The following is a 12,531-nucleotide window of genomic DNA, read 5'->3' as shown; positions in this document are numbered from 1 at the left end:
TTTCATACACAGTTGCCTCTGAGTATGATGACAAGATAGTCGGAGGATATGAGTGCCCGAGGAACTCTGTGCCCTATCAAGTGTCTCTCTGGTCCGGCTACAACTCGTGCGGCGGGACGCTGTTGTCCAGCGAGTGGGTGCTGTCGGCTGCGCACTGCAAACCAAAGTGGGATGTTCCTCCTTGCATATTAAACACTAATACGTTTGCATGCTACCATAGTTTGTTATCCATCGCTTGTGAATAACTGCAATTAACTAAATGAAGGCCTTTGGAAACGCGCGGTGTATTCAACTCCACTCAGATCGAATGTTGAGGTCCGCCTGGGAGAGCACGACCTTTGGGAGTCTGAAGGAACGGAACAGTACATCATGTCTTCCCAGTTCATCCGCCACCCAAACTACAGCTCCCGCACACAGGACAGCGATATCATGCTGATCAAGCTGAGCCAGCCGGCTACCCTCAACAGCTATGTACGCCCGGCCGCACTCCCCAAGGCCTGTGGCGTTGATGGGACGATGTGTCACATCTCTGGCTGGGGCAGTCTTCGCCCCAGCAATGAGGGCTGTGAGTTATGTCCTGCAATGTGTTTCTGTGTGGTGTTGATACATGGGTCTAACAGGATGGCAGGCTGTGGGAAAGATCTGAGTAATAACATCTGAACGAGGAATGTCTGTCTGTGTGGTAAGGGGGCATGCCTTCCAGCCCGAAGATATGCTCTGGGCTCAAACCCCAATGTCTGGAACCCTTGATCAAGCTACCTAAACCCTATCTTCTCTTTAATAACTGTAAAATTCACTGAGTCATTTGGAAAAAAAGGGTCTTTGAATTTAATTTGGTAATATGGTGATACATTGCAATGTATCACCATATTACCACCATATTCTGTTTTCTCAATATAAAAGCGTGTTTTTTCTGTTCCAGCAAGGTATCCTCACGAGTTGCAGTGCTTGGAAGCCCCTCTTCTGAGTGACGATGCCTGCTTCAACGCCTATCCTTTTCAGATCACAGAAAACATGATCTGTGCTGGATTCCTGGAAGGAGGCAAAGACTCCTGTCAGGTAATAAATCAACCAAACATAGACACACAGCATTATCACGTTGACATTTTACTACTGAAAACAAGTGACTCAGTCTCCTATAAGGACGCATTTCGATTCATGCCGTCTCCCCTCCCACACTCCCATCCTCCCCTTCACACTCTGTTGCCCCTCTCTGCCCCCCCCCCCCCCAAGGGTGACTCTGGGGGTCCCATGGTGTGTGACGGAGAGCTCCAGGGCGTGGTGTCTTGGGGGCATGGCTGTGCTCTCAGGAAGAAGCCTGGAGTTTACACCAAGGTCTGCAACTACATCTCCTGGATCCAGGAGACCATGGCGTCGGGCTGAGCAGCAAGGCCCAGTGGTGGACGCATGAATGGGCAACGTCCATGGAGAAAACTGTGCATTCAAACCGCTTGGGGCTCTCATTCAATCATTGTATACTTCATTCCTGAATCTAAATTAAATTTCAGGTTCAACTTTGAAAGAAATTGTTGATTATTTCAAATACATTTATTTTCCATAATATTTAATTCATAAATGCTTTTTTACTTTTTCAGTAAATATTTGACAGCAAAAATGCCAAATTCATTACCGCATCTCAGTAGGCCACCACAGAGCGGCAAAACAATGTGATCCATGTTGATAAAAGTGAACAATGGCTCCCTCCTCTGGTTTACCAACAGGAGCATCGGAGCATTTCTTTGATTGGTTTTTTATCCTACGTTAGGAACCATTTTAACAAAACGTGTATGATCGCATAAAAACAAGTGATGTTTGTATTTACCATAATTATCGCGGTAAGGAACAGGTTGACCTGCCGTTAACCGCGACAACCTGCAGATCCCTAAACTGGCAACAACAGAAAATAATATTGCTAGTTTACTGAATGCCGCAGTAGGCTATATATCGGACATATCGGACTGTCCAAAAGCCTGGCCCGGCCCCGAGTACCAGTGTTCTTAGTATAGTAGTTATCCATGACCTTCAGGTCCCACTTATATATCTATTATATATACCACAGGTTATGACATCATTCTACCCATGCAGAACGATGATGGCCGAGCGGTCAGTCGGGGACCTCTATTTGAGTCCCTGACGCGGTGCACGCTGATCAACCCTGGCAGCTCGTCTTGTGGCTGAAGGGTGCGGCGCGAGCAGTCACGAGTAGTTCCCCGTTTCGTTGTCGGCATTAATACCAAATGAAAACTGTGGTATTAACCCAAATTATCTTTAGAGTTCTTAATTTGTTTGGTGGAAGGTGGGTCAATAAATACAATGTGTGCCGCGGTGACATACATTTTAAGTGCACATTGGTCTACACAGTATTATTTCAGACAGAGACATTTAAAGGCAAGCCATGCGGATTTTGCTTGAAATGTCACTCAAATGACAACACCCTACAGTCGAGTTTTCGGCAGCACAACCAGAACCCCCAGCAGAGGGCGACAATCTACAGTATATATTAGTCTCGTTTATTTTTCCGCTGCAACTTTGGATAAGTCTGAGCCTATTTGTTTGTGATTAGTCAACTTGATTATGTGACACAAAAGCCTTGCTCAATCCAATAGATACTGTTTCAGGATGGCTTCAGAATTACTTTCATTTACAAGCCATTAACAAATTGTTAATGATTAATCAGAATAGGATAACACCAATGACAAATCAGACATAATTGCATTGTATATTTTGTGATTAGTTGGTTAGCAATAACCCACTAATTAACCCTATTAACAATAGTTCAAAAAACAAATCCCGATTACTAAATTAATAATCGTAGGCTAGGCTTTATACTTATAACATTTGTCATAATGTTGAGGTCTACTGATTAACACTTAGCCTATGAACAATTAGACAAGTATATGAACATCTAATAATCACGGCCGAATCATCAATAAAGTCATTGTAATCATCATAAAAAATTTTAAGAAACATAATCATGTTTCATACAAAATGTGTTGGTCTGTTGTGAATGAGCTACCTAGCCACTACAATTTTTCTAGTCTAAAAAGGAATAAGATGTTAGATATTTGCAAAATAAGCAAATAAGACGTTGGCTTACAGATGCATATATTAAGCAGTATTAACGTAAAATGTAAGAAATGTCTACATAAAGTCTTCACACCCAATAAGTTAATTGTGTGATAAGTACATGAACAAATGTTGTGATACAGATATGGACGGAGCGCTACTGTGAGGGCAGAGTTTACCGAATTTATGCACATAAACGCGCAGCACGATACAAACTGTCTAAAAGAGCGATAAATTGACCGCAGGGGTTCTCTGAGGCGTCCAATTCTGTTAGTCTCTCCATTGCCTGCATATGTTTTGTAGGCTATTATCATTAATGTTGTTGTTATTATTATTATTATTATGAATATTATAAAAGTAGGCAAAGGTAGGGAATCAGTTTATGACCCAGTAGGAAATTCTCTTTGCTTAAAATAACGGAATCCTTGAAAGCAGCCAAACCAGCAAAAAATAACAAACGATTTATTTGTTCACAGCCCTTCATTTTGGCAAGTAGTACTACAGTTAAAAAAAAAAACACAGCACATGGCTGGGAAACATAGATTTGTCTACAATCACTGAAACCACCGCCTTTTGTCCTGACGCACAACTGAGTCAATGGGCGCGCGCGTAATTGATGATCCCCTGCTTGGAAAAAAGAAAAAACGAAATGGGGCCCACATGAGAGTATTCCAGCTACTATAAAGCCAAGACATCTTCACACACATGAGCCGACAGAAACGAGTGGATGCAACACTGACTGAAGCCAGGTATGCCCAACATTCATAATAACCAATTATTAATATCTTGTTTCTTTATTTTTTCAACACAAAGGGTAAAGGAATGTTGTAAACATTTTCCCCATTATTTCTTACTGTTTTAACGTCTTGCTTGGGTTTTGTTAAACTTCTAGAGAAGTTGATCATTTTTATTCTTATAAATAAAGCAGAAATGGTCTTATTTATGAATTAGACACATTTCTTGGATAATTCTGGATGACAGGAATCTGTTCCAAAGCTGTTGTTCACTAACACATTAAGTGACTGAGAGACAGTAAAACTGTAATAAACCCCGACCCGTGTGGTGAGGCTCAGAGTCTCAGAGCAGCCTAACATCTCCTCGTCCTCAAGGTGAAGAAGACCATGGAACTGAAGCCGTTGCTCCGAGGCCTGGGCTCCCTGGTGCGGGCCTGCCTCACCTTCCTCTTCGCCCTGGCCGTGCTGGGGGTGATGATCTGGGCCTACGTGCAGGGGTTCCAGCTCGTCACCTCTCCCTACGGCATCATCTCCTTCGGCTTCTACGGCCTGCTGCTCGGCCTCCACGTCCTGGTCCAGAGCCTCTTCGCCTTCATCGAGCACCGGCGGATGAAGGCGCGCACCCAGCCCTGCAGCTACACCAAGACCATCGGCTTCACCGTGTCCGCCTACCAGGAGGACCCCGCCTACCTCCGGGAGTGCCTCCAGTCCATCCGGGCGCTGCAGTACCCCCCCGAGCTGCTGCGGGTCATCATGGTGGTGGACGGCAACTCGGAGGACGACCGCTACATGATGGATATGTTCCGGGAGGTGTTCTCTGACCAGGACCCCGGCTGCTTCGCGTGGGAGAACAACTACCACAGCTGGGACCCCAAGGCGGGGGGCGTGGGGGACCAAGTGGGCTACGAGGACCCCGGGAGGAAGCAGGTGGAGGAGTTGATCAGCAGCAGGAGGTGTGTGTGCATTATGCAGCGCTGGGGCGGCAAGAGGGAGGTCATGTACACCGCCTTCAAGGCCCTGGGAGACTCGGTGGACTACATACAGGTGAGTGTAATAATGCTGCTAATGATTAGAAGAATAGAAACAGGTGTTACATTTTCAGGTACATACAGGTTTGATACTATTAAACATAGTCGGGTGTGTTACAAACATAAGAATCAGATGGTCATGTTGCATTGTACAGGTATATCTGTGCTGTAATATAATCATGTATATAGAACATTTATTACAATTATATTATCATATTATAAAATAAAGGTGTAATTCTGTTATAATACTATAATCTGTGTTAAATATTCTCCTATAGTTCTGTTATATAGTACAGGTATAACTGTGTGACAATGATGTAATCATATAATATAGTTATAAATCCAACTGCATTACATTAATAATCATGTTGTATAGTTTAGGTACTACTTTGTTACAATAATATAATCTTGTTATTTAGTACAGGCATACATTTGTTGCAATTATATAATCATGTTATATAGTACAGGTATAACAGTGTGTTAATAATTAACCTGTTTTAAAGGACAGTTATAACTGTGTGTTATAATAATGTTAATCATGTTTTCTACATATATCTTTTTACTATAATATTACATGGATTACATTGAAACCACATCGCAAAATTCAGGAAATCATGTGACACCTACACTGTTTGATGTCGACTTCTAAATAGGTTTGTGACTCCGACACTAAGCTGGACTCGTTGGCTACGGTGGAGTTATGCAAGGTTCTGGAGAGCAACCACAAGTATGGTGCCGTGGGGGGAGATGTGATGATCCTCAACCTCAAAGACTCGTACATCAGCTTCATGAGCAGTCTTCGCTACTGGATGGCTTTCAACATCGAGAGGTCCTGCCAGTCCTTCTTCAACTGTGTGTCTTGCATCAGTGGGCCGCTGGGTAAGCGAACACTATCAAATGGTTTGTGTTAAAACATACCTAGCCATGAAAACATATTGTCCCTAGACTGTAATACGTGTTCTGAAGTTTGATGTTTAACTGAAACCTTTCTCTCTATAGGCCTGTATCGGAATGACCTCCTTCAACAGTTTCTGGAGTCCTGGTATAATCAGACATTCCTCGGAACTCACTGCACATTTGGGGATGACAGACACTTGACCAATCGCATGCTAAGCATGGGCTATGCTACTAAGTGAGTGTGTAACTATACTACTAAATCAGTGTGTAACTATGCTACTAAGTGAGTGTGTAACTACAGTATTCTACTAAGTGAGTGTGTAACTATGCTACTAAGTCAGTGTGTAACTACAGTATTCTAATTGAGTGTGTAACTATGCTACTTAGTGAGTGTTTAACTACAGTATTCTAATTGAGTGTGTAACTATGCTACTAAGTGAGTGTGTAACTACAGTATTCTAAGTGAGTGTGTAACTATGCTTATAAGTGAGTGTTTAACTATGCTAATAATAAGTATTTTTTACTAACTAGGCTTCATGCAGCGGCACATTGCATTTCTTTGTATATATTTGATTTTCACTGAAGACAATATTTACAGCATAATCGTAAAGCAAAACAAAACATAAAAACGACTACTTCAACCTTTTACAAAAATCAAAAGCGCTCATGTTCAATCTATTAACTCCTTTCAGATACACGGCTCGCTCAAAGTGTTACACGGAAACACCAGCCCAGTTCCTACGCTGGCTCAACCAACAAACTCGCTGGACCAAGTCCTACTTCCGAGAGTGGCTCTTTAACGCCATGTGGTGGCACAAGCACCACCTCTGGATGACCTACGAGTCCATCGTCTCCGGGGTCTTCCCCTTCTTCGTGACCGCCACCATCATCCAGCTGTTCTGGACAGGCAGCCTGTGGGACATCCTCTGGGTCCTTTGCTGTATCCAGCTGATTGGGCTGGTGAAGGCGTCCTACGCCTGCATCCTTCGTGGGGACATGGCCATGGTCTTCATGTCTCTCTACTCTGCCCTGTACATGACCAGCCTGCTGCCCGCAAAGTACTTTGCCATTCTAACCATGAACAAAAGCAGCTGGGGAACGTCCGGCCGGCGTAAGATGGTGGGCAACTACATCCCCCTCCTCCCATTGTCAGTGTGGGCGGCCATCTTGTTAGGTGGGCTGTTTTACACCATCTACAAGGAGAGCCAGATGAGCTGGCAGACCCCCGCTAAGAAGATGGAAACTGGCTTCCTTATCTTTGGTTGTGCAGCGTACACGTGCTACTGGATCATCATGGTGGTTCTCTATTGGGTTTGGTTTCGCAGGGCTTGCAGGAGACGCAGCAAGTCTTACAAGATAGACGTTTAAACTACTAAAGATAAGGAAAAAACAGAGAATGTTTTTATCGTATTATTATCACAATAACAAATATGCCTAATATATTTCCTTTGTGTTCATTCATTTGTTGGCCAGTAAAATGTATTGAAATAGTTATTAATTCTACTGAAAGACATCTGTAGAATAGAATGCTAGATGTTGAATGTCATGTAACTAAATGGTTACTGCCTGACAAGGGGATGCGGTGGCAAATGAATTACACTGTATTTAGGGCTTTGTACCCCATGTACCTCAGGATTACAGACGACATATCCACTGGGTTTCGATGCATTTATTTATTTATTGTACTGTGTTCCATGTTATTGGAAGAGGAGTTATTTAGAAAGAAGTGGGATGTTAGGATGTGTTCAGGATATTTAGTTAAAATTGGGATTGATTTTTAAGGATGCTACGATGATGAATTGGACCCTGCTGTACAACTACCACTATGCACAGCGACGGCACTTTGGAAAGCAATAGATATGCACTTGAAGGCAGGTCAAATGACTTTTTTACGATACTTGTGTACACAAAAGGCACATAGAGATATAGCCTGTAGGTATCGGCAAAAACAAGTTAATAAAGAACACTTTAACCCCTGAAGAGGCATCTAAATAAATGTATATAGTTACTGTAAAACATGGGGGGAAAAAACATGAATTGTTCAAATGTTTATTTGTTTTCTATGAAGTACACATCATGTTATCTTGAAATTGTATTACAATGTGAATGTGTTCTGGCCAGAAAGATATTTAAATTAAACCGATACATTTTCTTAAATAAACAGACCTGTAATTTTCATACATTTTTGCCCAATCAGAGTGATCCATATTCATGTCCATATACGTGCTTTGCTTAAAGGATCACCCAAAACCCAATGGTCATATAAAACAACCTTGACACGCCTGGACACGCATTGGGATGGGTGCAGCACATCTGACATTGAGATGACAAGAGCAGTTAACCTATATCTTAAAGATTGATAATAATCGGAATAATCTAAGACGGCATCTTGATAGTGTGATTTGTACATTTGATTGTAAGCAAGTAAATACAGTAATGGTGGGTGGGTCCTGTGCTTTATCTGCTTGGAGCTGGGTTTTTTTTTTATCTGCTGGGAGGGTCTGGATGTTATAACCTCAGCAAGAGATCCTCAGAGGGAGAAGTACTGAGGAACAAACAATGTCAATTACTTATTAGTGTACTGATGAAGCCTTAGTGGTCTATCAGATCTGTTCTTCGTTAATGGTGTTCTGATGTGTACTGATGGAACCTAACGAGCAGAGGGATAATAAGTTATTAGTGTTCTGATGGAACCTAACGAGCAGATGGATTATTATTTTTCAGGGTTTTAATAATTCATAACTACAACTCCAAAAATACAAATTAAGTAAATCTTTGAACTTGTTGACAACTTTTTTCTGTCACTCAGGGAACTCGTGGACAGATAAGTGGTTGTTTGAGAATGATTAGCCAACACTGTTTTATTTAAATGTGAGAAAATAGCATATGTGTCACGGTTGGCGGGTGGCAGGCAGGCAGGTAGGACCGAACAGCAGACAGTTCAGGCAAAGGATAATTTATTAACGCAAAAGGCAAGGAACACTGAGAACACAGGTGATGCGGGTAACACAGAGAACACAGGTAACACACAGGACACAACTCACCACCAACCACAATGATCTGACAAGGAACAAAGGAAAGACAAGGGCTTAAATACCAAACACAGGACACGCAACGAGTAACAGCTGAAACACATTAGGGGAGGGAGGAGTAATCACACAGGAGGAAAACTTGACAAGACATGGGGAGAAACAAGACAGAGATACCAAAGTAAAACAGGAAACACACTAAAACAAGACAAGGAAACAGACAGACCATGACAGTACCCCCCCCTTAAGGGTCGACTACCAGGCGACCCAAGACATGCAAAAAAAAGAAAGTCAAACCCAAATAGGGTGGGTGGGGAGGGAGCCAGGAGGAAAGAACCCAGAAAAAATTCTGGAGGCCTGCAATTCTGGAGGCCTGCAACGGCGAAGACCCAGAGGTGGCCGGCATCGGGGATGATGAAGGTGAGGTAGAGGGCGGGTCCCCTCTGGAGGAAGGCGAGGTAGAGGGCAGGCCACTTCTGGAAGGTCCTGAAGGTTTGGAAGGCGGGACCCCTCTGGAAGGGAAGGTAGAGGGCGGGCCCCTTCTGGAAGGTCTGGAAGGTTTGGAAGGCGAAACCCCTCTGGAAGGTCTGGAAGATAGAGGGCAGGCCCCTTCTGGAAGGTTTAGAAGGCGGGACCCCTCTGGAAGGCAAGGTAGAGGGCGGGTCCCTTCTGGAAGGTTTAGAGGGCAGGACCCCTCTGGAAGGCAAGGTAGAGGGCGGGCCCCTTCTGGAAGGTTTAGAAGGCGGGACCCCTCTGGAAGGCAAGATAGAGGGCAGGCCCCTTCTGGAAGGTCTGGAAGATCACCCCCACTCTGATAGTCCGTAAGGCACCCTCCAACCCGGGCCTTGAAGCAACAGCACTGCATGTACGCCCCAACACAGCCTCCAACAAAAAGAGCGTCCGCTGGGTCCAATGATGGTCGGATCATTCTGTCACGGTTGGCGGGTGGCAGGCAGGCAGGTAGGACCGAACAGCAGACAGTTCAGGCAAAGGATAATTTATTAACGCAAAAGGCAAGGAACACTGAGAACACAGCTGACGCGGGTAACACAGAGAACACAGGTAACACACAGGGCACAATTCACCACCAACCACAATGATCCGACAAGGAACAAAGGAAAGACAAGGGCTTAAATACCAAACACAGGACACGCAACGAGTAACAGGAGTAATCACACAGGAGGAAAACTTGACAGGACATGGGGAGAAACAAGACAGAGATACCAAAGTAAAACACACTAAAACAAGACAAGGAAACAGACAGACCATGACAATATGGTTTCTAGAGAGATGTTTGACAACCAACTTTTTAGAAACATTGGAAATATGTAGGGATATATTTTTAAAGGGGTTTCCAGATTCTACTAATCTACAGTTCCAATTATATATGGAATTTTCTTGGAGGTTCATTTAGATTATCAAGCAATTATAAGCATAGAAAAATATACCTTTTAGAATCTATTTTGTCTATCATTATCAAATCTGTCAAATAAATATATCCTACCTATTAATTGCTCACAAAGAATGCATTCGTTGATTGAAATATGAAAAATAAAGGGACTGTTACGTTAGATTATTTGTTATAAGTGGTAGTTAAAAAAAAACTTTTGCAATTATTTTGATTCAAATTCTATTTGTGTTTTGGTGAGAACTTAATGATGATAGTTCAACCACCTCTAACAGAACTCTAAACATGTTGTAGTTAGATGTATGTATGTTAATTATGTCACCCATTGTACTCCTGATCATCCCTGGAAAGCCCTTTGAGACTGTACCTGTGATTAAGGGCTATACAAAAACAATTTAATTTAATTCAAATTAATATTAATAAAAAATTGTGATTACATTATGTGATCTACTGAGTAGTACAACATGAATAGCGAAAGAATAGCAAAAGAGTAAACAGCCCATTGTCTTCAGTCAAACACATGCCATCCCCGGTTTCCCAACAACATGGGGTCCCGGAACCACCCGGGAAAAGACTGACCTCAGGAATGACTGAAACGAACATTGGGAATGAGTAAGATCTTTCTCAATCCGGTCTGACCTACTCTGCGGTACGTAAGCAGGCTTTCTCACTTGTCTGGTTAGTGTAAAGAGCAGCATCAACGTTACTCACCAGATTTGTCAGACTGATAACATTCTTTTATCTTATGAGTATATTTGATACATCCTATCAATCGTTATAGATATTAAAATGATGGATAACCCTAACTATCTATAGATCCCCATAGATAATAATTTAGCTATGCATATAACCTGCAAGATAAAAGTGTATAAAACACTTTCCACCATGCAACTACTTTCAACTCTGTGTTTCGCTGTTCAAATGTAATTATTTTCCACCTAGTCACGTCACATTGATAAGAAATGGAAATTGTCATTTTATTTTTTCTTTTTCTGGAAAGTTTGTTTGAATGAATAGTGAAACGTTTGTGATGTGATGGAACAAATGTTAGTTTGGTAACTAGAGTGACGAAGCCAAGAATCACTTCCCCTACTCTGCATCTGGTTCAGATTATCTAGCGCTCCCCACCCGTCTGTTTCCCCTTCCACACACCCGAGGGGCAGACTTCAGGGCACACATGTTGCACCTCCTATGCTTCGCCCTCGTCTGGTTATTCACGGTCAGATCCTAGAGATGATATTCCATATTCAATGTCTCCTTTAACTTTTGTTGAAAGTAAGAGCAACCCTGGAGAATATTGACTATGGAAAGTAGACAGCCGCAGGAGTAATGATTGCATTTCTTCAGTCACAGCTGTCTCTAATTTACAAATAATTAGCATTTTCCTGGATAAGAGATGACTATGATAAAATCCCATGAACTCCAACTTTATCACATTTTAGATTCAAATAGTGCCATATAATGATGACACAAATCAGCCAACCTGCCTGCTCTATCTTCTAATCTTTATCTTCATCTCCCTTTGAGACACAATCTCATTCAATCCAAATGTCTCACTCTGGTCACTTAGACACAAGCAAACAAACACAAGACCAGGAACCAAAATATCAAAGACTTGCGATGGAAATTTATGTGGTGCGTTTCATTATTAGTTTTTATCGTTTTTTTTTTTTTTTGATTGTTATGTCCAATAACAATCAAATACAAATACAATGGAAAGGATCACTGTTGTCTAGTTTGGACTAGATCTCTGTGATATGGTGAATAGCGGTTTAACATACACACACATATAAATTTGTATATATATATACATATAAATTTGTATATATATATATATACATATATATATATACAAATTTATATGTAAATACATATATATTATCACTTTTATGTGATATGGAGAACGCTCTGTATGACAATAGCTGTTTAACCTGTGTTGCTGGTCAGGGAGAAGGCTCGCAGCATGGCTGTCCCATCAAGATGAGATTTATTTATCTGTGGTTCTGCTTGTCTGTGTGATGACATTTCGTCAATTTAAGTGTTTGATGAAACTATGAAGTCGGCTGAGATGGTTTTAAACATGGATCACTGTTGAACATGATTCCTTCCAGACAAAGAAACTAACTGTCTAACCATCAAACTCACGCACTAACTAACTGATTGATTAACTGACTAGCCAACTTACCTACTGACTAACCAACAAACCTACTGATTAACCAACAATCAAACTGTCTAACTGACTAACCAACAAACCTACTGGAAAACCAACAAACTAACTAACTGACTAACCAACCAACCTACTGGTTAACTCAAAACAAACTAACTAACTGACAAACCAATGAACCTACTGGTTAACCAACAAACCAATT

The 12,531-nt window shown here is 42.0% G+C and overlaps 2 protein-coding genes across 2 annotated transcripts in view; both read left to right on the top strand.

The window, feature by feature from the left end:
* LOC307088225 (trypsin-like) overlaps nucleotides 1-1,383 on the top strand; it is a gene marked incomplete at both ends in the record, with an annotated part of 66,459 nt that extends 65,076 nt beyond the window's left edge. The window contains 4 exons of the mRNA XM_079754052.1: nucleotides 40-166; nucleotides 303-565; nucleotides 923-1,059; nucleotides 1,234-1,383. Of these exons, the coding sequence (XP_079610178.1) occupies nucleotides 40-166; nucleotides 303-565; nucleotides 923-1,059; nucleotides 1,234-1,383 (677 nt within the window). The remainder of the gene's footprint in view (nucleotides 1-39; nucleotides 167-302; nucleotides 566-922; nucleotides 1,060-1,233) is intronic.
* A 2,804-nt stretch (nucleotides 1,384-4,187) lies between these two features.
* Nucleotides 4,188-7,093, top strand: has1 (hyaluronan synthase 1; the record flags this gene model as incomplete). The annotated part of the gene is made up of 4 exons (XM_079753066.1): nucleotides 4,188-4,844; nucleotides 5,482-5,707; nucleotides 5,828-5,960; nucleotides 6,418-7,093. The coding sequence occupies 4 exons, from the start codon at nucleotides 4,188-4,190 to the stop codon at nucleotides 7,091-7,093; spliced, it is 1,692 nt and encodes a 563-aa protein (XP_079609192.1).
* Nucleotides 7,094-12,531: the final 5,438 nt, after the last annotated feature.

The sequence above is a fragment of the Pollachius pollachius genome (genome assembly GCF_949987615.1).
Source record: "Pollachius pollachius genome assembly, chromosome: 1".
In the NCBI taxonomy this organism is placed as follows: domain Eukaryota; kingdom Metazoa; phylum Chordata; class Actinopteri; order Gadiformes; family Gadidae; genus Pollachius; species Pollachius pollachius.
Note: the sequence above shows the minus strand (reverse complement) of the source record. Positions and strands in the feature narration are given on the sequence as shown.